Raw genomic sequence first — 26,503 nt, 5'->3', positions numbered from 1 at the left:
CCAATACTTCGCACCTGCTCTTGTGCTGACAGGTTGATGACACCTTGAGTAATAACAAACCTGATAGTAGAATGGTACTGTTGAAAAGCAATACTAGAAATTTAGCACCTAAGTCTGGTAAGCCTTTAAAACCTTAAGCATTACTCCCAATCCGCTCCCTGCCACACAATGGTTTGGATTTCCTTCAAAGGTGATCTGCAAAGCTAAAATGTAATAGAATTAATGCTTGAAATATGTGTTGAATGCTCCCACTAGCAAGGCTGAGAGTGGAGAGAGAGAGAGATCGAGCAGAAAAAATAAAATTAAACTGAAATGTCAGAGAATACGGTTGGACTCTTTCTTTCTCCTCTGGGTCCCTTTCACTACTGTTTTCCCTGCTGCCCATACCCTTGTGACCTTCCATTAATTGACAGTTGGTTCCTTCCCTGTTAGATTTCCTTCTCACTTGGTGGCTCATATTACTGGTGTGAGTTACATACAGTAGGAATTTACACATCATAGCTATATATTAGTTGTAGTAGAAGGGAAATGCTCTGTGGGAAAAGGGCGGAAAAAGGAAACAGGTAATACATGAGCTTAGGAACTGCCACACATGAGGTCAATGGTCATTCTAGTCCAGTGGCCTGTCTCTAATAAAGGCAAGTGTCAGACCATGTAAATTCCCTATAATGGATAATTAGGGAATAACATTTCCCATAAAATCTTACTCTGGGACAAGGCTTAGAAGTACCAATTTTATGCCATCAAAAATTGTTGCTTCTTGGAATAGCTAGTTCTAAGACTCATAAGGAGGGTCTATTCTTAGCTCTACAGTAAATGAGATGCAGGAGTTAGTTCAAAAAGCAGTTATAGTGGAGCTACTAAGCAATAGTGACACCAATATAATTAAAGTCAATATGTTTGAGGTAAGAATTATGCTGAAAACTAGCACTGTGGCACTGAGCTTTTAGAAAAGGAGTTTTTTAAAAAAACAACAACAACAAGGAGTTAGTCAAAAAACTCTCTAATTGCAGAAATTAAAATCCTTAGTTCCAGCATGTTTACTTTTTTGATAACCACTGCATGTTCAGCAAGTGGTTTCACTACAGTGATGCCAAGATTGTTTTCTTGAGAGATTACAGCTGAATTCGAATATGATTAACCATATTTTTCTTGCAGCATGCATCACCTTGTGCTTATGTAATGCCAACGAACCCTGATCATCAGCAGGCAGGATCGAACCGGGGACCTCTGGAGCTTAGTGCATGAGTCTCTAGCGCATGAGCTGAAAGCCAACTCGCTGTTAGCTAAGGCTGTAGAGCAGACTCATTTTATCTCTCTCTCTAAGTGGTCTCCATGCCACTAGATGGGACAGAACACCACACCCAGGAGGTGTGTGGGTTACACTTGCATGCATTGAAAGTTATCTTCCATCACATTGCCCAATTGGCAAGTTTAGCTAGATTCTTCTGTAGTTCCTCACAGTTTAGTCTTGTCTAACCTAGATAATTTTGTCATCCACATTTTTGTTGGGAAGTAGAACAGGTAGAGAAGAAAATAGAGTAGGAAGAGTATATATGTCCCTGCAGGCATTGCTCTTTTCCCTTCTGCTATAACAACCACCTTATGGGCTAGATCCTGATCCAGCTCCCAATGTCCTGGGCACACCAGTTAAGTTAGACAATTGCAAGGAATGTGGTTTAATTAGGCCACAACTTTATTAATTTAACTCATCTGGGACATATCCACCAAAAACCTGTACAGTGCAGGTCATCATTCCTTCCTTAATTGTTTCCACCTGGTGGAGGCATGCTGTCAACCCACTTTTCTTCCATGGCAGGTCCCCAGCCCATTGCAGAGACCTCACCATCCTCCCCTGGTAGAACATGAGGGTTAAGAGGCTGAGGGGAAAGGGCTGTCTCCTCACTATACCAAACATTAGGAGCCCCAACCCTGTTACCCAGCTTCTTTAGGGGATGCCAGGCATTAGCCAAAGCTGTGTTTAATGTTGTATGTATATTGAATCTGATAGGATACATGTGGAGCTTTCTACTTATATATTTAAAGAAATTGATGTCCCTCATCCTGCAGAGACATCCAGTATCCACAGAGACATTGGGGTTCACCAGCATGGAGCATCTTTCAGGACTGGGCCTATGTCAATAAAATAAATTACTCAAAACAAAAAATATTATGTGGAAAGTCACCTCGCGTCTCACACACACAACTCCTTTAAAAATGGTAGCCTTATGGTACGTCTACACAGCATAAAAAAACTCCAAACCCAACCCTGCAGCAGCGAGTCTCAGAGCCCAGTCAACTGATTCTGGCATACCGGGCTTGCACTACAAAACTAAAAAATAGCAGCGAAGATATTCAGGGCTGGGTTGGAGCCCAGGCTGTGAGACTCAGGGGGTGGAGGGGTGTCTCAGAAGCTCGGCTCCAGCCTAACGGGGGAAGCATACATCGCTATTTTTAGCCCTGTAGCATACGCCCCATTAGCCCAACTCAGTTGACTGTGGCTCTGAGTTTCACTGTCATGTGTTGCTTTGGTTTTGGTTTTGATTTATTTTCAGTGTAGACGTGCATTTAAATGCACTAGGTTGAGAAGATAAGGTATGTTAGCAGAACAGCTGGAGGAAAGTTGGAACTTAATATGAGGTAAATACCTCTAGCTTGCTGCAATGAGGCCAACAGATTGTGGATCAGACCACTACTATTCTGGGTCAATAGGCACCTCATTGTTTGTGCAAGTTAAACTGGCTAAGGGATTATTAAATATAATTGAAGCTCATATGTTAATCTTAACATACATCTTCTCCTGACTTTCAAAGATGGATGTACATGAATGTACCACAAATGGCCAGTTAAGCACACAGCTTACCATGTTTCCATGTAGCTCAACAGGTATGCACAATAGTGATAGTTGTGTGACTGTTAAGTTGCAAACATCAAACTGTGGGAAAAGAGGCCAGATAAGTCATTGTTTCGTCACCTGAGGATTCCTCTACATCAGGGTCGTTCAAAACAGCCAAAAGGAGGGCTAAGGTTGTGGTCCAGGGTTTTGACAGCTGTTACAGAATATCAAAAAACATATATTGAATAAAAAGAAATAATTTAGCATTCTGTTCACAACTTACCTTTATTTAATTAGAAAACTTTCACAGCCCTGGACCTAGAGATCCTATTCTTATTTATAGAGCAGGTACAGCACAGGCATTGACATTGCAAGATTCCCCAAAGTGCCCTACCAAAATATCTCAATCCTGAGCTAAAGGGGCTAATTCTAGGGTTGAAAAGGTAGGTTAGTCTCCATGCTCACTTCACTCTTTGGCCTCTGAGAGTTCCAACAAGATTGCTGCTTTGTTCCAGTCGTGGTTGTAGATTTTGTATAATGGACTTTGTCCATGGGAAACTAGACTGAGGAAGCCAACAACCACTGGATGGCTTCAGGCATTAGATTACTGGCCTGGGCTGCATTTGCATTGGTATTCTAGAGATGAAAGGCATAATCCATTAGCAACATCCTGAGTCAATCAGTCCCCTGCAAATTGTAACTTTTCCAAAGAAATTATTATAAAATAGCTTAAATTCTGAATGTTGCATGTTGAATGTAACGATTCTCTGCCACTTACACTGTATGTTCTGTGACAGTTGCTGAATCTGTAAGTGTTGCTGAATCTGCTACAGTCATTATAAAGTATAAATTATAAATATTTATGTTGTGCAATTATATTATTTATTCATTTATGCTTTTGATACTATCAGTTGTTATAATTAAGCATTAAGGATGTTGAGTGTTCATTGTTATATTAAGAATAGAAAAATACCACAAAATACTAGTCTGCCACAATATAATTTCTTGGCCTTCCGCTTTTATGATTTATGTTGGGTGGTGGCTGGCATAGGAGTACTCTGTGAAGATATTCCTCCAAAGCAATTTCCCCCCCTAAATACAAAGTTGTTTGATTTTTTTTTCTTTATTGGAGCAATAAAACATTTTTTGCATTCAGTATACATTTATGGGATGGAAGGGGTGGAGATGAGGAAGATGATTTAGAATGAAAAACATTGCAAACATTTGGAAACTTTTTATGGGGGGCAGGGGAGAAACTTGAGACCTTAGTTTGTTCTCTAAAGAACAAAATTACAAAAACCATAGTTACACAATATAAATCGGCAAAAGCAAGGAAAGATTGATGGTTCCTGGCAGTTAATTTAAAGTGGTATGTTAACTTGGCTTTGTTTTTAATACAATAATACTGTTTTCTGCCTAACAAAACAAAATTTGCTTATAAAATTTTGAATGCTTGATTTTTTTCCCTATACTTGTGTTTACAATCAAATTTCCCCACTTTTCATTATGCAGGACAAGGATGGCAATAGGTGGAAATGTGTAAAAACAGTGTATGAAAATGCACTCATAACCTTGAAACCACAATAAAAAGGGAACCTGAATGAAATATACCAACTTGTCCAAATGACTGTTTGGGATCCTGTTTCTCCCAGTCTTCTATCTCAGAAACTAGGAGGCCCGTCCCTTTTTGAAGCAGGACCCAAGAGGAAAGAGGCTTAATTCCACCTGCTAGAGCTGCTGAGAGCCCTCCAAATCATAAGCCTAACCTTGATCAGATAGATGGAGTTTCCATGGTTACATGTTTTCACTAATATGTTTATATTATACGAGCTGTATATTCTATACAAGAGAACTGAATATTAGTCATTGCTTTTGCCTCTAAACAAAATGATGCTGAGAGGGGTTAATAATGACAATTCATTTGACTAACTTTCCAGAGAGCAGCTACTAACTGCTAGCTATACACTGTACTCTTGTTTTCATGTCTCACCTTAAATCCAAAGGGCCAAATTTTGCCCTTATAATGGACTTATAAAGCCTCACTACACAAGTTGGGCCTTAATATAATACAACTCATGTCAAATTTAAATAGAGCAATAAGTTGCATGCATTTGTATACTGTCTTGTTGATTACATCTAGCTGTTCTTCTCCCTCTTCAAACACACCTACACTTCCCCTTACTTGACCTTAATTATTAGCTGTTTTACCTGTGAAGTTAATCACTGGCTAGCATGTACTTTATGAAGTAGGTAGACCTACTATCTGAATCAGGGAATGCTTCTGGAACCCAAAAGCCTCACAACTACTACCATGGGGGAAAATCCCATGAGGTAATGTCAATTAATTAAACTCAAATTTACTTACACTTAGCAACTTTAGGGCATATCAATAGCAGCTGATCATTTAGACTCCAAAACCTGAGGTATCAGGAGCATCCAAGTATAGCTGCAGATGAAATCCTTCATTTGTTGTTAAACAATCTAGAATCATCTTCATGCTCTTAAATCCATGTTTAGATTGATCACTGCTGCTATGATGTGCCTGCAGGTGTTTTGTTTTGTGTGTTTGGAACTGGGATGTAGAAAGAGAGAGAGAGTGTGTGAGTTAACCATCTCTCAGATCTCTCAGTAAGGTCAGCCAGGAATAATGTCACTGCAAGTGACATTCAAACTATGTCTCTGGACCTACAGTTACCTTTATTTGTTGGCTGCTGGAGCCTGGGTAGCCCCTTCTGAGGAGACTCTGCAGCTGTTTCTTCATTGCTGAGTAGCACTAATTCTAATTCATTTCTTAAAAGTGCCAATTTGTTGGTTTGTTCCTCCATTCCTCTTCCTTCAGCAATAGGCACTCTCATATCATCCACAAATTAAGAGAGAGATCTCCATACACACACATTTTGTTGGTATTGATAAATTGGCCAGATGAATGGATAGTTGTCCAGTCAATGTATGGCACATGGCAGGCCTGAATTTGAATCATTGTGAGCTGCTGTAGTGTGTTAACTGGAGAACAAAATGATAAAGCAATCTATGGCTTGCTCACAAAATATTTCTAATTGATTTGACCCAGTAGGTAGACATGCTGGTAGCGAGTAGGTTTAAAGATGTGATTGTCAGGTTTTTCTAATAATGCTGATTGTTAGGTTTAGTTGTTTATGTAGTTGAATATCTATAGAAAAATGCACAATAGCATAGGTGTAAAATAAGTAGCATGTAGCAAGGTCTAGGATGTTTTTCGGAATGTGCCTGGAAATGAAACAATTAAGTTTTTAGAGACTAGATTGGAGGGAGGGAGGGAGGGAAACTAACCACCTTCCCTAATCTAACTTCCTTATTTATTTTCTCAGAAACCACCACCTTCGCAGATTTAGCAGATTTAAAGATATTTAAATGTTCTTTGGGGCCAGTGTGGGGAATATGAAAACCTATTTAAAATCCTTTTAACAGATATTTGGCCTTTGCCCTGTCTGGATAAGGCAGCAGTGTGAACATCAATGCCTTATTTTTAATCAGGCTTGAAAAGTCATGCTGACTGGAACAAAGCCACTGACCTCCTGTACCTCTATTAATCCTTGAAAATAACCCTAACCCTCTCCTCTCCCACCTTCTCTGACACACAGATTTTGTGTTGTTTTGAAACATGACTTAGTAGTATGGGGGACTTAGGCACCTTTCATCTGATGAACTCATAGTGCTTTATGAACATTAAGCAAGTTTCACAACAACTCTTTGGAGTAGTAAGTATACCCATTTCACAGATAAGGTAGGTGAGGCACAGGGAGCTTATGTGACTTTCACAAGGTCATATGTTACTGAAACAGATTTGGAAATGGAACCCAGGGGTCTTGAGTCCCAATCCCCTACTCTGACTACCATACACATGCTGCACATGTAGCTATAAGCACTACAGGAATGTGTTTTGCTTCAGGGTTTGTTAAAGGACCAACAAAGCACTTGGATGAGTTGCCCTGCTGAAATGCAATGTAGAAGGTATCTGTTGTGTGGCTCAGTAATGTGGTCTGAAATGGCAATATCCACTCCTAACCTCATGGGTTTATTTGCGGCTTTGTCTAAATCCCTTTTTGTAATTGAGACATAAACTGAATGTCCCTTCCAGAGTCAGCTTTGAGGTCTCTCTATTTTAACATATGTAATATTATGGATTTCAAAATCTGATATTCACAGAGCATGCTAATGTAAACAAGTTACTCCTTCCCAAATTTCTGGGGATCTAGGGTCACTTCTCCCTTGCTTTATCTTGATCTTTTGCTTTTCATATCAGAATCCTACCACCTTCTCTTTCAAGATACAATAAGGAGAACATCAAAATACCTCTGACTGAAGAAGTTGAAATGATTACTTTGGATTTGTTTCACCTGTGCTACCAGGATAACTAGCTAGATTCCTGAGGCTTCCTGCTTTTAGGCCCAACTGTGTCGCAGGTTGTGTCTTCTGCATTTGCACGAACAGGTGTTAGAAAAATGGCACATTAACTGACAGTCTGCCAAGCTTCTGGTCTTTCACATTTTACAAGCAGCTTAATTTCCCCTTCCCTCAAATTGGTTGCCATGGGAGGTGATCAATCTGGCTGGGGACTTGCATTTTGCTGTAACTGACTGGAAGAAGGAATGCCATTAGCCAGAGTTAAACCTAGAAATATGGCTGAATTGGCTATACTGGTGGTTCCCAGCAAGATTAGCAATGATCAGAGGAAAAGCCTCACTAACTCCCTTTGATCCCATGGATTGTTAATGAAAGCCTTCATGTCTTCTGTAAATGTTAGTACCATTTATCAAACTCAAACACATATTTGTTGGAATTTCATTCTGGCTTGGCTCCCTGTTTGATGAGATAGTTTCATGTTAGAGGCATTGTAGCTCGTTACCTCAAATTTAAACATATTACTTGAGATGACTGTTTTTTCATTCTCTTGTGATGTTCATCTTCTAGTCAGCATGATAATGTTTTTTGCAGATCAGTCCTTTCGCTACTAGGGTTCCCTTGTTTCATGCTATAATTGGGTCTGATATCCCTGTGTCATTTGTTGGAGCCTCTTTGCCTAGGTGTTTGTCAGAACAGAGCCTCTTCTTTCTTTGAACTTCTGATTTTTCTGTGTTTTGCAAACACAGAATGGTCTTTAAGTAGCTTACTCAAAAATGGCCACTGACTCAAAAGGTGCCTGAAGATTCCCAAGCCATCCTGTATTGCCCGTCACTCTGCATATGCTTTTGATTAGCTGGATGGCATGTGCACTAACAACTGTCATAGCACTCTTGCTGTAACTATTATTAAGGTAATCAGTCAGTTGGTTCAATTGGTGAAATCCTAACCACATTGAAGTCAATGCCAAAATTTCCTTTGTTTTCAATGGGGCCAAGATTTCATTCTGTGACTAATATGATCTCACTATGTAAGGTTCATAAAATGTTATTGCATGGGTGGCTGAATAGTAGTAATCTGAATTACGACGTGGGACACCAATGTGGTTCCCTGTCTGTCTCATCTCTCTTTTTTTAGTGTCCATTGCTCTACTGTCGTCTTATCCCATTCTCCTGCACCCCAAACCAGCAGGCTTTGGAAGTGTTACACAAATAGTGTAACACAAAAATAAAAAAAAAAAATTCTTAATTATATTCTGAGCCATTTTGTTATTTTTTTCACAAACTGGCCATTTTTTTTCATAGAAACAAGTGAAAATTTAAATTCTCATATTTTGATGTAATAAGTGTATGAAGAATATTTTGAATTTTGAACATGTTGGCATTTTAATTACAAATAAAATTGGATGAGATTTCAATAAAATCATTATACACCTATTCCTTGATATAACTTTATCCTTTTGAATTGAAATTCATAATTTTTTTTTTCACCTGGGACCATTTTTTAAAATTTGGAACTAAGGGAGAGAAGCTCTAATTATGGGGGTTTTCAAATTTCATTGAAATCACAGCCATTGTGCTAAATCTTGGTATGTAGCCTTCTGTATCTTTCACGAGCAATTCCTGCTTGCACTTCAGCTCTACATACGCTACTTTGTAATCTACGCTAGCAATATCTATGTTCAGAAATGGGTGTCAAACACAGTTATGTCAGAATCATGATTGATAAGTATTTTCTAGCATGACTGTTGCTACCAGTTTTACTATTGTCTAGGGTAGAAAATAATTGTTTTAACACCACCTTTCTATGGACTGTTCCACCTAGATTGTCTATTGTATTGTGTCATAGTGAAAGACTGTGTTTAGAACTGCTTTAGATTTCAGCTCTGTTTTGAAAATGGTTTCAAATATAATAAAAATGCAATGCGAGGAAAGGAGTTGAGGTCTGGCTTTGCTGGGCTCTGAAGAGAGTACATTCATTCTTGGCTTTAGAATGGACAATGCTTTTGTTAAAAACCGTGTGTGAGATTAAATATCAAACTCCAACCCTTGCTGAGGAAATATATTATAACAGAATATGTACAGGAAAACATCAGAGCTAGATCATCTCTATATTTCACTCCTATTACCAATAGCAATTGTGTATTATGCCAGGTTTTGGATGCAGAAGGAAAATTCTATATTAATAGATAATAAAATACTTGGTGGTTTTGTTGTCTTTGGCAGCTTTTTGGAAACTGCAGCCTATTTCTGTATGAAACCAAAAATGGGAGAGAAGGAAGTGTCACCTCATGCTTTCTTCAGTATTTGGCATGAATTCAGTTCTGACTTCAAAGACCTCTGGAAGAAGGAAAACAAACTTATTTTGCAAGAAAAGTAGGTGTCTTCATTTTTACAATGACTGTTAATATTCTGTCTAAAAGAGTATTATTAGGAGCAATATCTCAGGGGAAAAAATCAACGTGGGCATAAAAATACATCTAAGTCTTTCAAATAGCTTCTGATACAAATTTTGATTGAAATGGGTTTTTTTATAAATGCATCCTAACAGTCATGAAGTCTACTAATGAGTAAAAATTTCAGTTTGCGCTAAATTTTTTCTGTCTTTTTCCACATGACCATGAATGATGCATTAGAGCATGTAATTGATACATCACTATTAATCCAGACAATGAAATGTTGTTCGCTTAAGTCCTGAAAGTCATTGAGAGGTTTTTCCTTCATATGTTATAGTGTGTCATAGACAGGGCCCGGTATCCAGAGATGATATCCTAAAATATTTGACCTATTATGGCAGGGGGAGACAAAAATCTAGCAAGGTCATCCCACAAAGAGAACCAAAACAAACAAAATACCCAAACTCTACTTTTTTTAGCTTTCTTGCACCATGATAGAAATAAGGCATGATCACTGTAAAAAAAGTGGCATAACTGCCTGTGTCTTCTGTAACCCTCTGGTTTGTGTGTATAACAGGTGCCCCTTTGTGCCGATTCACAGATGATGTAGGCCTGTTACAGCTCTCAGCTAGGAAATCTTGGCTCTTTAGCTCAAGCTAGTATGTTGGTTAAGATTGTGGCTGTCAAATAAGCGGGAGCTTGTCCAGTCATTCTAACACGCACTTAAAAGTGGATTACACCTTACATTAGAGGAGCTACGAAGTCTATTGTATGCTGTATATAATTATCATTTTTGGTAACTCAGTGAACATAAGAATGTTGCTATGATTTAATAAATGTCAAAATAAAATGAAATTTTACAGATGTAGGCCCCGAAACAGCAAATGTTTATAGACATGCACAACTTTACACATACAAGTAATCCCAATGACTTCCATGGGAAGTTAATGAAATTACTCACATTAGCAAAATTTGTCATGTAAGCTTATATTTAGGCACCTAAATAAAAAGGGCTTGCTTTTCAGAAGGGCTGAGCATGCATAATTCCCACTGAAGTTAGATTACTGAGTGGCTAATGTCAATGGAAACTATTGGGACCTAGCACCTAGAAAATCAGGTAGCTAAGTCAAATTATTGATTTTTAAGTAAAGGGGGAAATATTTTAGAGTGAATGCCCTTTTCACAATTAAGAAAACAAAGACTGGATTCTGATTCTATTGCAAGTTTATGGAGCAAATATTAACACAGTGCAGGTACTTACTGGATGGAGGTGCACTTCATTGTACTGCTTGTCTGAAATGATTTCATATACTTAAATATCTCTCTTTAGTATTTAACTTCAGCCCAAGTTCATTCTGTCTGCAATTTCCCATGCTGGGATATAGCTGCCAAAAGATTATCTTGTGTTTCTTGTGTTTCCATGTATTTTTTATAAAATTGTTTTTAAAAACATTTTTTCCTTTTGAGATTATTGGGTTATTTTCCTTAAAATGGTGAGAACTCTTCTCACTATACATATTGTTTCCTTTAGTATTAAAAAAAACAACAACAAAATGTTGAAAACACTTTTTGGATTCTCTACTAGTCATACAAATGTTTGTTTGCTTTGTTTCTTCACATATTTTGAGGTACAAGAGAAGTTGTATTGAAAACAGGACCATTAAGTGTTCACTTGCTTGTGTTTCTTATTACCCTACCCTAAATCATTATCCTCCATATTTGGCATCATATATAGTTGGTGTGGAGGAGGAGGAGATGATGATCTGAAAAAAAGAGGTCCATGACTTCCCAGGGGGGAAATTAATCCAAGGCAGACAAAGACCCACTTTTATGAATGTTTTTCCATTATGATATGAGGAATGTGGAATACAGAAAATAGAACATCATGCTGAACTGACTCAAAGTTTTTTTGTAATGTTCTGTCAGCATGGATCAAGAATTTTGGAGGTCCTGGCTTGCTCTTTCCATCCCCAGGGTACCAAGGTTAATCATAATTAATGCTACTTAATTATAGTGATTTGCATCTAACTATATAACTGTTAACTAATCAGACCCCAGCAGGACATGCTATAGAGGCAACAGGCAAAATCTTAGAGGAAAAGAAATAATTTACAGAGCTGGTCAGAAATGTGAGCTTTTTCTGTTGAAAATATCATTTTCAGCAAAACATGAGAAACCTGAAATATTTCGGCAGACAATCAAAATATAGAGATTCTGAAATCTCATTTGCAGTCCCTCATGAGAGTTCAGGTGTCTCATGCTTCCATTCTCCTCCATAAGGTGGACTCCCTCGTCAGATTACCATTGTCTCACATCTTGGTGAGAAGGGAGGTGATGCATCATGGCTGTTGCATGGCATGATGCATCGTGGGAGATTATAGAAGAGAATGAGTGACCCAAATTACAACTCCTGTGAGGCACCACAATGGCATTTCAGAATCTATCAATTTTTGATTTTGGCCAAATTTTTGATGAGCAGTCAAATTTTCCGTGGAAAGCACATACTTTTTGTGAAAACCCTAATTTAGCTGAAACCTAATTTTTTCCCATCAAACAGTGTCATTGGAAATTTTCTAACTAGCCCTAGTAAAAATATGTTCTCTAGAGGTGCCTCCAGCCAAATGACAGAATGGTTTTCTTGACCCGTTGTAGTGGCCATTTCCAGCTCCTCTCATTAACGACAGGAATGTTGTGAATTGAAGGCCTCTTTGTACTGGAAGAGTAAAATGGAGAATAACCTGGGCAAGGCCCTAGAGTGGCTGAGAGTGTAACACTCCATAGTATTCCCTTTTCCCTCTAAATTGCAGTAAGAATTAAAATGTAGGGACATATCTACAGTTGGTGTAAACTGACATCAAGGCTGTTGGATTTGAGGATCTGGTCTTTTGTTTCCACAGAGTGTCCCCAGGACTCTACATCTCTATGGTTCCATGACTTAAATTGTTACCAAATGAATACTTTCCTGAGAGTGCATACTTTAGCTTTTAACTCAATGTGGAAACACTCTAAATCTGAAATACACTAATTTGCTTTGTGATGATACATGACACTCAGATGCCACTGATGTTATTTATACCTAAAAGATTGGTGCCTAGATTGCATGCTAGGTATCTCGTGCTAATATTTTAATGGTAAAATCCTGCCCCCCTTGAAGTCAATGGCAAAACTTTCATTAACTTCAGTAGGGCCAGAATTTCACGCAATGTGTTTTGAAATCACAGTGGTTGCTTCTCTCTATCTATGTTTGGTGAATCAAGTTATTTTCTGTAACTAAAATCAAAGAGCAAGGTATTGTCTGTATTCATTTATGTGACAGGTCTGATAAGGCCCCCCCCTTTTTTTTCTTTGACTGTTGCAATATAATTCTGTTGTTGGGGAAATAATTGCCAGGCTGCTGCAAAAAGGAAAGCAATTTGACAATGATCATATTTGTAAGAACTGTACCCTGTTCTTTTGTTTGAGCCCCAAAATATTTTCTTTGTTTAACAAGATTACACTGTGAGCAGCATTTCTGGCCTAGTTTTAAGGTCCTTGGTCTTCAGTAGGGAAAACAAGGAGGAGTGATAGCTTCTTATTGTAGAAATTCCTTATCCAATCTTTGTAAATGTGAGTCAAATTGTTAATGCAATAACTTACCCAAAGACCTTTTATAAATGGGTTTTTTTCCCCTAAGGTGCACCCTTATGCTACAGATGTGCCAAAAATGTGTATGTTTAAAGAAAGCAGTCAGTAATTCTTTATTTTAAATACTTTCCAGTCTGGATTGCAGCTTGTATATTGGTTTGCCAGGCATTTATATGCAAAAGATAAACACAGCAGTGTCTAGTCTTGGTATTTCTCAGCTACCAGATGAGAAAAACCAAAGAAAAATGGCACAAGGTTAAGAACAAATTCATTTTTCTGAAGTTTTCAACTGCTTCTACTCAGTTGTGTCAGATGAAATAAAGCAGAAATGGAAAATACCAGTCACAGAGAAAATTCTACGAGACACTGCTGAATACAGTAGCAATAAAAAGAAAAAATGCACCTGAAATTTACACTTAAAGCATATTTCTGTCATTAGTGCTATTGGGATTTCCTTAACTGCACCGTGTTTGGTAGCAACACTTTAGTCAAGGGTACGATGGGCATTCCATTCTAAATCACTCTGAGTTGTTTATAATATGCTCAGAAATGTTCTGTTTAGGCTGAAATTTCTTATGCTGGGTCTCAGCCTAAGGGTGATTTTTTTTTGTTTTTGTTTTTTTTTTTGTTTTTTAAGTCTAAACAAGACCCATTTAGCCACTTTTTTTATTTACACATCTTTTTTTAAAAAAAGCGTGTTTTGTACTTTAAAATACTTTTGTTCTGTGTTTCATAACTAAAAATGGCTTTGTTTTGATATTCAATCTTGGCAGGTATAATCTTTTCAGAGATGAAAGGATATCATAAGCTTGCAAACAATTGGCTCCAAATTCAGCGCTCGTTACGTCTGTGCAACCCCACCAACATTAGAATTTGGCTCGATTTTGAATTAACGAACTAACAAACTTTGAATGATCTCACCTTTTTTCTTCCACTATATTTTTGTAATGTGCCATTAATAGACCACATGTTACATTCACATATTATGAGCTGTGAGCATGTGTCTATCAGTATATGTTACAGCCAGACCTCGTGGATCATGTGATGGGATTCTGAAAAGTGGGTGTAATGGAAGCAGGACAGGTCACTTAGGGTAGGATTAGAGCTGTGTTCAGGGATATAGCATGTTGTAGGTGAAAGTAGCACATCCACTCTTTGGAATCCAAATGTCTGATCTTGGTCCTGAGCACACATTTGCTGTTCAGTATTTAGGATTAAGACTCTCAGACATCTAGATATGAAATGTTTTGTTTATAGACAGCTATTTTATCTAGAGTGGTGCAAATAACATAGTTTTCTGTTCATTAGCAGTTCTCAAAAATTGGGAAAAAAGTCAAGTTGAGCAGAAAATATTTTTTTAATTGAAAAGTTTAAAAAAGTCATTTTGGGTCAAAAGTTTTGTTAGACCCAAAGCGAAACACTTTATTACTACTTCAAGCACTTTTCAATCTTTTAAAAAAAATTGTACATAAAAGTAAAGGATTTTTTTTTAAAAAGCGGTTTCAAATAAATTTTTTTGAAATATTTCCATTTGGAATTAATTTATTTTATTTTATTTGGCTGAAGCAATTTGGCAAAATCAACATGAATTTGCAAAATGTTTCAGTGTCACCAAATCTGCATTTTTCACCAAAAAAAAGTTTTGGTGAAAAATTTCACCCAGCTTTAATCCTGTCCCCCTTGAGCATGTCAAGCTCTAAGTATTTAACTTTTTCCTTTTAAATCAATCTCGTCAAGGTCCTATTTTTTTTTAAATTTCTCTGAATTCCTTCTGGTTTCTCTAGATCGTCCTGGTTATGAGGTGTCCATCATTAAATGCATTTTTTTCAGATTTAGTTGCACTTGAGCCAGATCAAAGAGAAAGGAACACTGGCTGCCTTCTCTACCATCCAAAGAAGGGAGACAGAGGGGCTAGGCAGGAACAACTGTGCCTCCTGACTATAAACCTGGAACAGTCTGGAGCGGTAGGGCAAGAACCTCCCCAAGAACTGAAGATTGACTGGGAGGAGGGAAATCTGTGGAAGCACACTTAGAGTCTTATCTTCAGGCTGAGGTGGGCAAATTCCTCAATCTCAGAGAAAAATCCCCAGAGAGTGCAGACACAGTTGGATGGCAGTCAAATACAGAATGAGTAAACCCTTGTGGGGTATAGTTATATACAAAGTTAATTATTGGAATGTCTTCTATTGGTCTGGGTGGCAAAATCTGTCTTTCAAGACGAACAGAGCCAAACTCTCTTTTTTTTAAATTATGTATACTCTGGCTCGTGACAGTAGCAAAGAGAGGGGGAGGCTTTCAAACCTTATTTTAAGTTTAAAAAGGTAAATAACAGGAAAAGTCCAACATTTTAAAATGCCAGTATCATTGGAGCAGCATTAGAGCCTAATTAAAACCTGCTAGCCTTGTCACTGAACCTGGAGAGGCGTTGTTAATAATCCCGCCTCCCTTTTTTGCGTGGCAGAGTAGGCACAGAAGCTCATTTCTCTCTACCTCTGCTCAGAGTACTGCTGCAGTCTCTTCAGACAATCACTGCTGCCCCAGAGAGCCCCACCCCTTGCAAAATTGTAGGAGTCTATCTGAATGTGGAGAAGAGCTCCTGCTTGCACAAAAGGAGAGGAACAGTTGGGGACCCCTAAATGTGTGTGTGGGAAAACTGATTGTCTACTCACCCTGGCACATATTTATGAAATGGGGTTTCAGCTCATAGAAATGCACTTTGACTGACTCTTAGCTGTAGGTGGGAGAAGGTCATAAACTTGATCTACATCATTATTGTAAAGTTCTGACATCTTCTACCTCACACTAAGTATGAGAACTTCATTTCACTGACTCCATTCAACCTTTTAACTCCCATGCTAAATCTTTGACATTTTAAAAATAATCTATAACCCCCTAAATTTACTCCTCATTTGACTCTAAAAGTTGCCCATTCCCATAAGAATAGCAGTTAAGCTGGCACTTGGTGTGTCACATTGTATATCTAGATGAAAGGGAGATTCCTGGCCAACATGTCTCCACAGCTCATTGATCTCCCCCTGCAGAAAGACTGGTATGTCTCTCTACAGATTCCCCAGCAGGATGATTTAAAACTTGCCGTTGAGCAATTTAATGTCTGGCATTAGATATCTATGCATTGCAGAGTAAGACGCATACTGGTAATCTGCCACTATTGCTTGCAAAGAAGGGCATTAAATCTCCTAGCACGAGCTATGTCCTCCCAAAGTAATTTAAGGGATCTTTTGTTAACCCTTATAATAAGAACCAGTAAATTAGACCTGAGAATGAGAGATCTGGGAACATGGAACTATTCACTTAGTAAGGAATGGGGAAGTGGGTGGAGAATCAGAGGGTGAAAAATGTCTTTAGTAAGTCTTCAATGTGTCATTCCTGTGATAATGAAGATTAGTAGCATTGCCTAGCAAGGCCACATTTCAAAATCAATGTAAAATTAGCTGATGTAGGAAATGATGGTCATCTGTCCTGAAGGTAGCCTTGCTTCAGTCTTATTGAAAGTAATGGGAAATGGTGACCACTTTGACTAAAGACAAAATTCATGAATTTGCTGGTATAAATCAGGAGGTATAGAAACATTGTGTGTGTATGTACGTGTATATATGTATATAAGATATTTGTAATAAAATCACAAGAGTTGGCAATTCTGCACCATCTGGTGACTTAAGGATGGGATTTCCTTTAATTTTAAAAGTGTTGCCCTTTTGAACTTTGGATGTGTGTGTGTATTTGTGCAGATATGTTTCTCTATATATGGTTGGACACCATGGTTATTACACAATTGGCCTTTCTCTTGTTGCGCAAGAGGATCCTTTGGGATGCGCGGCAGGAGGAGCGCCGCTGGAGCAGCGCTGCTTCAGCATTTCGGGTGGCCTTTTTACTTTTTTTTTTTTTTTGCTTGGGGTGGCAAAAATGGTAGAGCCAGCCCTGCGGCAGGGGGTGCGTGCTCAAAAATTTTTTAATGATAGGGGTGCACGATCAAAAAAGTTTGGAGACGACTGTCATAGCAGAGCAAGACAAAATCCCTAGACCACCAGGATCTTGGTCCCAAGTGATGCTGAGTGAAATTCGGAAGTTCTGTCCCACAGGAAATTCTAATGTTTCAACATTTGTCATCCTAAATCAGGAGGAAAAAAATGCAATATAAAATCTTTCATGGAGTGAAGTATTCAAAAAATGTAAATTAGGAAATGTCGAAATGAAACATTTCTACACTTTCAATCAAAATGAACATTTCAACATAGTGCAATCAAAATGTTTGATTTTGGTTTAAATTAACTTGAAATGCTTCTAAGTTCAACATTAAACTGCATTTCCTATTGTGGTGCTTTGCCTCATGGGTGCTCTTATTTGAATACCTGATACCTCCATTCTTCCCTATGGGCCAGACTTCCTGGTCGGATTACATCTCCCATGAGATGTAACTTTCATGCCTTGATGTCCCATGCTGCTTGATTGTAGGGGAGTCCATTCTCCAATGTGAGAGATGTAGTCCTCCACAGAGCCCAGACAATAGGAGAGGACGGGAGCCCAAACTACAACTTTAATAAGGCTATGCACCATGATCCGGAAAAATGTTTCACTTCAGTTCTAAGCTGAACAGTTCAAAACTAAATATTCCTATTTGGGTTGAACCTGTCCAGAATGAAAAATTTCATTTAGATTTTCCAGCCAGAAATTTTACAGAAACTGCATTTTTTGTCAGAGAATCATTCCAGCAGAAGATTTCTGATCCGCTCTAGTATCAAGTTTTGCAGAGTGCCAAGGACTTGTAGTACTGAAATGGATCCAAAGGCCATTCAATACTCAAGTTAAAAACTGGAGTAATATTAGAAGCAAGAGGAAGACCAAGGACAGGGTAAGCCCAATACTCAATGGGAGCGGGGGGAACAATAACAGAAAATATGGAAATGGCAGAGATGCTTAATGACTTCTTTGTTTCAGCAAAAAGAACGAGGAGTACTTGTGGCACTTTAGAGACTAACGAATTTATTTGAGCATAAGTTTTTGTGGGCTAAAGATGCATGCAGTGGAAAATATAGTAGGAAGATTTTATATTTTATATATATATAATACACACACACAGAGAGAGAGAACATGAAAAAATGGGGGTTGCCATACCAACTCTAATGAGACTAATCGATAAAGGTGGGCTATTATCAGCAGGAGAAAAAAAACTTTTGTAGTGATAATCAGGATGGCCCATTTCAAACAGTTGATAAGAAGGTGTGAGTAACAGTAGGGGGAAAATTAGCATGGAGAAATAGTTTTTAGTTTGTGTAATGACTCATCCACTCCCAGTCTTTATTCAAGCCTAATTTAATGATGTCCATTTTGCAAATTAATTCCAGTTCTGCAGTTTCTCGTTGGAGTCTGTTTTTGAAGTTTTTTTGTTGAATAATTGCGACTTTTAGGTCTGTAATTGAGTGTCCAGGGAGGTTGAAGTGTTCTCTGACTGTTTTTTGAATGTTATAATTCTTGACATCTGATTTGTGTCCATTTATTCTTTTGCATAGAGACTGTCTGGTTTGGCCAATGTACATGGCAGAGGGGCATTGCTGGCACATGATGGCATATATCACATTGGTAGATGTGCAGGTGAACGAGCCTCTGATAGTGTGGCTGATGTGATTAGGTCCTATGATGGTGTCCCCTGAATATATATGTGGACAGAGTTGGCAACGGGCTTTGTTGCAAGGATAGGTTCCTGGGTTTGTGTTTTGTTTTGTGTGGTGTGTGGTTGCTGGTGAGTATTTGCTTTAGGTTGGGGGGCTGTCTGTAAGCGAGGACTGGCCTGTCTCCTAAGAACTGTGAGAGTGAGGGATCGTCCTTCAGGATAGATTGTAGATCCTTGATGATGCGCTGGAGAGGTTTTAGTTGGGGGCTGAAGGTGACAGCTAGTGGCGTTCTGCTACTTTCTTCGTTGGGCCTGTCCTGTAGTAGGTGGCTTTTGGGTACTCTTCTGGCTCTGTCAATCTGTTTCTTCACTACAGCAGGTGGGTATTGTAGTTGTAAGAACGCTTGATAGCGATCTTGTAGGTGTTTGTCTCTGTCTGAGGGGTTGGAGCAAATGTGGTTGTATCTTAGAGCTTGGCTGTAGGCTGTAGGCTGTGGTCTGGATGAAAGCTGGAGACATGTAGGTAAGTATAGCGGTCAGTAGGTTTCCAGTATAGGGTGGTGTTTATTTGACCATTGCTTATTAGCATTGTAGTGTCCAGGAAGTGGATTTCTTGTGTGGACTGCGCCAGGCTGAGGTTGATGGTGGGATGGAAATTGTTGAAATCATGGTGGAATTCCTCCAGGGCTTCTTTTCCATGGGTCCAGATGATGAAGATGTCATCAATGTAGCACAAGTAGAGTAAGGGCGTTAGGAGACAAGACCCGAGGAAGCGTGTTTTAAGTCAGCCATAAAAATGTTGGCCATGCGGGTACCCATAGCAGGGCCGCTGACTTGAAGGTATATATTGTCCCCAAATGTGAAATAGTTGTGGGTGAGGACAAAGTCACAAAGTTCAGCCACCATGTTTGCCATGACATTATCAGGGATACTGTTCCTGATGGCTTGTAGTCCATCTTTGTGTGGAATGTTGGTGTAGAGAGCTTCTACATCCATAGTGGCTAGTATTTTCTGGAAGATTACCAATGGATTGTAGTTTCCTCAGGAAGTCAGTGGTGTCTCGAAGATAGCTAGGAGTAATGGTAGCATAGGGCCTGAGGAGAGAGTCTACATAGCCAGACAATCCTGCTGTCAGGGTGCCAATGCCCGAGATGATGGATTTCCAGCTTTATGGATCTTGGGTAGCAGATAGAATACACCTGGTCAGGGTTCTAGGGGTCTGTGCAGATTTGTTCTTGTGCTTTTTCAGGGAGTTTCTTGAGCAGATGGTATAGTTTCTTTTGGTAACCCTCAGTGGGATCAGTAATGGCCTGTAGAATGTGGTGTTAAGAGAGCTGCCTAGCAGCCTCTTGTTCATATTCTTTGTTTCAGTCATCACTAAAAAGTTTAGCAGCGATTGAACGTCTAACATAATGAATGCCTGTGAAAATGAGGTAGGATCAGAATAGGGAAAGAACAAGTTAAAATTGCTTAGACAAGTCAGATGTCTTCAAGTCACCAGGCCTGATGAAATACATCCTAGAATACTCAAGGAGCTGACTGAGGAGATATCTGAGCCATTAGTGATTATCTTTGAAAAGTCATGGAAGACAGGAGAGATTCCAGAGGACTGGAAGAGGGCAAATATAGTGCCCATCTATAAAAAGGAAAATAAGGACACGCTAGGGAATTACACACCAGTCAGCTTAATTAAAACACACACAAAATGCTTAATTAATTAAGCAATCAATTTGCACATACCTACAAGATAATGTTATAAGTAACAGTCAGCATGGCTTTTTCGAGAACAAATAGTGTCAAACCAACCTAATAGCTTTCTTTGATAGGGTAGCAAGCATTGTGGAGAGGGGGGAAGCAGTAGATGGGGTATATCTTGACTTTAATAAGGCTTTTGATACTGTCTCCCATGACCTTCTCATAAACACTATAGGGAAATACAACCTAGATGGAAGTACTATAAGGTAGGTATATAACTGGTTGGAAATCTGTTCCCAGAGAGCAGTTATCAGTGGTTCACAGGCAAGCTGGAAGGACATATCAAGTAGGGTCCCACAGGGATCTATTTTGGGTCACATTCTGTTCAATATCTTCATCACTGATTTAAGTAATGGCATAGAGAGTACACTTGTAAATTTTGCAGACGATACCAAGCTGGGAGGGGTTGCAAGTGCTTTGGAGGATAGGATTAAAATTCAAAATGATCTGGACAAACTGGAGGAATGGTCTGAAGTAAATAGGATGAAATTCAATAAGGACAAATGCAAAATACTCCACTTAGGAAGGAACAATCAGTTGCACACACACAAAATGGGAAATGATTGCCTAGGAAGGAGTATTGGGGATCATAGTGGATCACGAGCTAAATGAGTCAACATGTAACACTGTTGCAAGAAAAGCAAACATAATTCTGGGCTATATTAGCAGGAGTGTAGTAGGCAAGGCCTGAGAAGTAATTCTTCTGCTCCACTCCGCGCTGATGCGGCTTCTCCTGGAGTATTATGTCCAGTTCTGGGCGCCGCATTTCAGGAAGAATGTGGAGAAACTGGAGAAAGTCCAGAAAAGAGCAACAAAATGATTAAAGGTCTAGAAAACATGACCTTTGAGGAAAGATTGAAAAAAATGGGTTTGTTTAGTCTGGAGAAGAGAAGACTGAGAGGGGACATAACAGTTTTCAAGTACATAAAAGGTGGTTATCAGAAAGAGGGAGAAAAATTGTTCTCATTAACTCCTGAGGATAGGACAAGAAGCAATAGGCTTAAACAGCAGCAAGGGTGGTTTAGGTGGACATTAGGAAAAACTTCTTAACCGTCAGGGTAATTAAACACTGGAATAAATCACCTAGGGAGGTTGTGGAATCTCCATCATTGGAGATTTTCAAGAGCAGGTTAGACAAATACCTGTCAGGGATGGTGTATATAATACTTAGTCCTGACATGAGTGCAGGGGACTGGACTAGAAGACCTTTCGAGGTCCCTTCTGGTCCTATGATTCCATGTTTCTATAATGTACAAGTCAAGGGAGTTATGCCAGATTTCATCATCCAAAGATGTGGACTAATCTCTGAAAGTAAAATAAATAAAATGTAGATCTACAATACCTGCTAATCTCAACGAAATCTTCATCAACAAAACACACCAGGCACTTTTTTCATTGTATTGTCAAGATGTGTGTTTGAGAAATGACATCTCGGGGCAGTACTGGGCATCAGTTCTGGGCATCAGTTGTTGACAAAGGAGGAAAATGTCCAGGGTTCTGCTACAGGTTAGCTTCTATTTTAAGTGGTCAGATTAAAACATTTTAATCCATTTGTCCTTGATCCCCTGAGCCAAAGTATGATTAATCACAGTGCCTTTCAGCCAGCTATTGTCTGCTACACAGTCCTTAAAGGAGCAGTGCAAGAAGTTGGCTGTGATATCAAGATAGTCCAACGCATAACCTCTTTGTTGGTAGGCAGAGGTTAGGTTTCATCCGTCAATTTGATGGGACCAGGTACATTATAATGTGCTTCTTATCTGTGTAAAAGTCTTTGCAGTCAGTTACTGAATCATGTCTGTTTCATCACTTCAACCCTGATAGCTTAGTGCAAGAGCTCTAAACTTTTGCTTGTGTTTTATAAACTACTTTTATTTTAACAGTTCTGATTTCTAGCTGTGATTATCTCATGCAACAAATATGACCTTCTGCTCTAAAAGAATATTTAGTAAATAATTAAATAAACACATTTAAAAACAGGGTGAAATAATCACATTTAGCCCTTCTCTTCATAAACAGTTTCACAAGAAAGATTTTTATAACTCTCTTTCCTTATGTGGTACTCCAGAGATTGGAGAAATATCTGGCACTGAATGGTTTGGCTGATTTTTAAAGAAATTGCTCATGGGTCTTAGTATTATAAACATGTTACTTGCAAGACAGAGCAGTCCTCACAGAACAGTTTAAATCCTTTGTTTAGCATGTGACATCCCTTTTTTCTTTTATTTAACTGATTAAAAATCCATTTAATTCAAACTATGAAATCTCTTGCCTCACTTGGTTTTTTACTCTGTCTCACAATGTATTGGATTTGTACAGACACAATGGTGTTGAGTTTCATGAAGTATCTTGTCGAAGTGTAATAGTAATGTCTGCTCTTAGCTTGTTGTTGGAAGGTTTGTTGTGACCATTTCTACTACCTAAAGCACGCAACATTCCAACCTTGTCAGTATGTTTAAATTTGTCATGTACTAGTAGACTCTAGTGAAGTGTAAGGGTATCTCCACCAAGCCTACTCGGAGCCAGTCGGAAATGAATCTGTCTGCCACAGATACTTATTCAGACAAAATTATTAATGCTTTGTGGCAGGGAAGTGGCTCCCCTTCTCATTGGATTGAATGATGAGAGAAATTCTCTCAGTCTTGATAAGGCTGTGGTCAGGCTGGCGTTTGGTCTAGAAGGTAGATAAAATGATTCTGCCTTCGGGGCTGCAAGGACGTCTGGTTTCTTTTTCCTGTATCTGTGCCAAAGTGTATCTCCCTTATTCATCTTGCAAGCTGTCTTTAAACTTAATCATGGTGAACTTTTTGTATATATTTGCCTGACAATAAATAGGGGGGAGTGGGAGGTGAAAGTTCTGAAGAAAAACAATTTTATTATGATGGAAACAAGAAACCGCTCCCTCTGTTTAGATTAACCCTTAGTAAACTATCCAAATTTTATTCAAAGGCAGGATTTGAGAGCCTCTCTTTTGCACTGCATAATAACTAGCTAAAATGTAGGTTTTTCACATGCTCATGGATGTTGCACGTTTTTTTACATTTACTGAGTGTTTCACTATTGCTGTAGCTGCATTGGAGGAAATCCTTTCTAGAATAAAGCATTTTAGCTAAGTAAAGACATACATCTGTCTGGATGAGGTGGATTCAAATTATGGAAATTTTACTTAATATTTATAAAGCATCGTACAGGTCTGATCCTGAGATTGCACACTGTTGTGACTGGTCTCTGCAATTTATAGATTCCAAGGCCAGAAGGCACCATTGTGATCATCTAGTCTGACTCTCTGTGTAACACAGACCATAGAATTTCTGCAAAATAATCTCTGTTTGGACTAGAGCATCACTTTTTAGAAAAACATCCGGTCTTGATTTAAAAATTGCCAGTGATGGAGAATCCATCACAACCTTTGATAATGTGTCCCAATAGTTAATTACCCTGTTAAAAATGTACACCTTATTTTCAGTCTGAATTTCTCTAGCTTCAACTTCCAGCCATTGGATCTTGCTATATCTGTCTTTGCTACATTTAAGAGTCCATTGTCAAATATGTGTTCCACATGTAGGTACTTATGGACTGTAATCAAGTCATCCCTTAACCGTCCCTTTGTTAAACTAAGTAGATTAAACTCCTTGAATCTGCCACTATAAGGCAGGTTTTCTAATTCTTTTACCATTCTTGGGTTCTTCTCTGAACTCTCTCCAATTGATCAATATCCAAGGATCACATTCATCCTTTTGGCCACGGCATTAGACTGGGAGTTCATGTTCATTTGATTATCCATCACCTCCTCTAAATCTTTCTCAGAGTCACTGCTTCCGAGGGTAGAATCCCCCATTCTGTAAGTATGGTCTACATTCTCTGTTCATATATGTATACATTTACTTTTGCACCTATTAACATGGATAGTGTTTGCTTGCAGTTGCCAGCTTACCAAGCAATTCAGATCTCTCTGTATCAGTGACCTGTCCTCTTCATTATTTACCACTCCCCTATTTTTTGTGTCCTCTGAAAACTTTATCAGTGATGATTTTATGTTTTCTTCCAGATCATCTTTAAATAGTGTAGTGCCAAGCACTGATTTCTGTGGGAATCCCACTAGAAACACACCTGCTCAATGACAATTCCCATTTACAATTACATTTGGAGAACTATCCTGTTAGCCAGCTTTTAATCCATGTCATGTGTGCCATATTAATTTTGTAGTATTCTAGTTTTTAATTAAAATGTCAGACTTCTGTAAGACATTTGACTTGATGCTGCATAAGTATAATATATCAATACTATTACCTTTATCGACCAAACTTGTCATCTTATGAAAAAAGATATCAAGTGAGTTTAACAGGATTTTCCTTAAATCCATGTTGATTGGCATTAATTATATTATGCTCCTTTGTCCTGTATCAACCTCTCCATTATCTTGTCCAGGATCAATGTCAGGCTGACAGGCTTATAATTACCTGGGTCATCCCATTTACCCTTTTACAGTACTGGAACAACATTAGCTTTAAATTGGACAACCCACAGTAGTGAGTACTAACCCTGGTAGTAAGTGTTTGTAAGATTAGGTCTTGATTTTAAAAAACACAAGAAATGACAACAGGTGAAGAAAGGAGGGGCAAAGACTATAAAAGACAATGTGACTGATATTGTGTTATGTATGAAGCTTGTATATTCTTGTGTTTTAATCGAGGCAATACGATGGGGGCAGAAAAGGAGTAGCTAGCAATGGAATGGAAGTGAAAGTTTGCTGAAAGGAGTGGATTTTGGGAAGGGCTTGAAAAATGGAAACTGAGGACTTTCGGGCCTGGATCCAGCAAAGCAGTTAAGCACATGCTTAATTTTAAGCATGTGAGTAGTCCCTATCACAGTTATTGGGTTAACTGCACCTCTGACCCCCTCCTGGTCTGTCTGAATGCATCCTCTTCTCTGTTCTCAGGCCTTGTGCCATCACCTGTCTCAGGATGGAATCACATAATGATTATCTCAGCAGGTCTGACTTGGGCAGGTCTAGACTACTGGTTAAGCTGATCTAACTTACATCACTCGGATGTGAAAAGTGTCACAAGTTTTGCACTGTCCACACCAGCACTGTGTCGGCAGGTGATGCTCTCCCGCCAACAATGCTTACGCTTCTCGCTGAGGTAGAGTAATTATGCTGGTGAGAGAGCGCTCTCCCATCGGCATAGCGTGTCTTCACCAGACGCACTACAGTGGCACCATTGCATTGATGCAGCTCTGCCGATGTAGTGCTGTAGTGTAGACTGGTCCTACAGTTCTTTACACATCAGCAGCAATGACTGTGGTAATACAGTGACCAAACAGCCCCCTTAAAAGCAAAGTCTCTCTCTGTCAGCCTGTCCCTCTAGAAAGTTCCTGACAATTGACACCCTCCCCCTTTCCAGCAAAGGGCTTTTTAGAAGATCTGTGTCACATCAACCTGGATGTATGCCATTGTTCTGTAACTGTCCTCCCTTCTCTCCCCCACCCCAGTGGGGTTTTCTTGTATAGAAATGTTGCTTTCCTGCTTGCTTTTCCCACAGTCCCCTATGAAGTTAGATAAATATATTCATACAGGAAATAGTAATAATGCACCATAGTTAAACAGTAACTTTATCTCTCTGACCAGGTCACTTGCAGTGTTCAAAAAATTATTACATCTGAGTAAAACTCATTAAATAGCACCTCCACATGCATTGACACTGAAGTCAATAGCAGGGGAGTGAGAAAAAGGCACAAAAATGAGTGAGCCAAAGGAGATTGACACCAAGGTAAGATGAGTGAGCAGCGCAAAAGGTGTGAGAGTAAACGTAAGTAGAAACAATGGGATGTAGATGAAGCAAAATTGTGGTAAGCCTTAAAAGTGACATAAAGGAGTCTGAACTTT

At 38.8% G+C, this 26,503-nt stretch overlaps 1 protein-coding gene across 1 annotated transcript in view; it reads left to right on the top strand.

The window, feature by feature from the left end:
* The window catches only part of FMN2 (formin 2), a 219,322-nt gene that overhangs the window by 184,020 nt on the left and 8,799 nt on the right, over positions 1 to 26,503 (top strand). The window contains exon 17 of the mRNA XM_026649606.1: positions 9,442 to 9,591. Coding sequence (XP_026505391.1) covers positions 9,442 to 9,591 — 150 coding nt within the window. The remainder of the gene's footprint in view (positions 1 to 9,441; positions 9,592 to 26,503) is intronic.

This window comes from Terrapene carolina, unplaced genomic scaffold (assembly GCF_002925995.2).
Source record: "Terrapene carolina triunguis isolate 2854851 unplaced genomic scaffold, T_m_triunguis-2.0 Scaffold85, whole genome shotgun sequence".
Classification (NCBI taxonomy): domain Eukaryota; kingdom Metazoa; phylum Chordata; order Testudines; family Emydidae; genus Terrapene; species Terrapene triunguis.
This window is presented reverse-complemented; position numbering and strand designations above follow the sequence as displayed.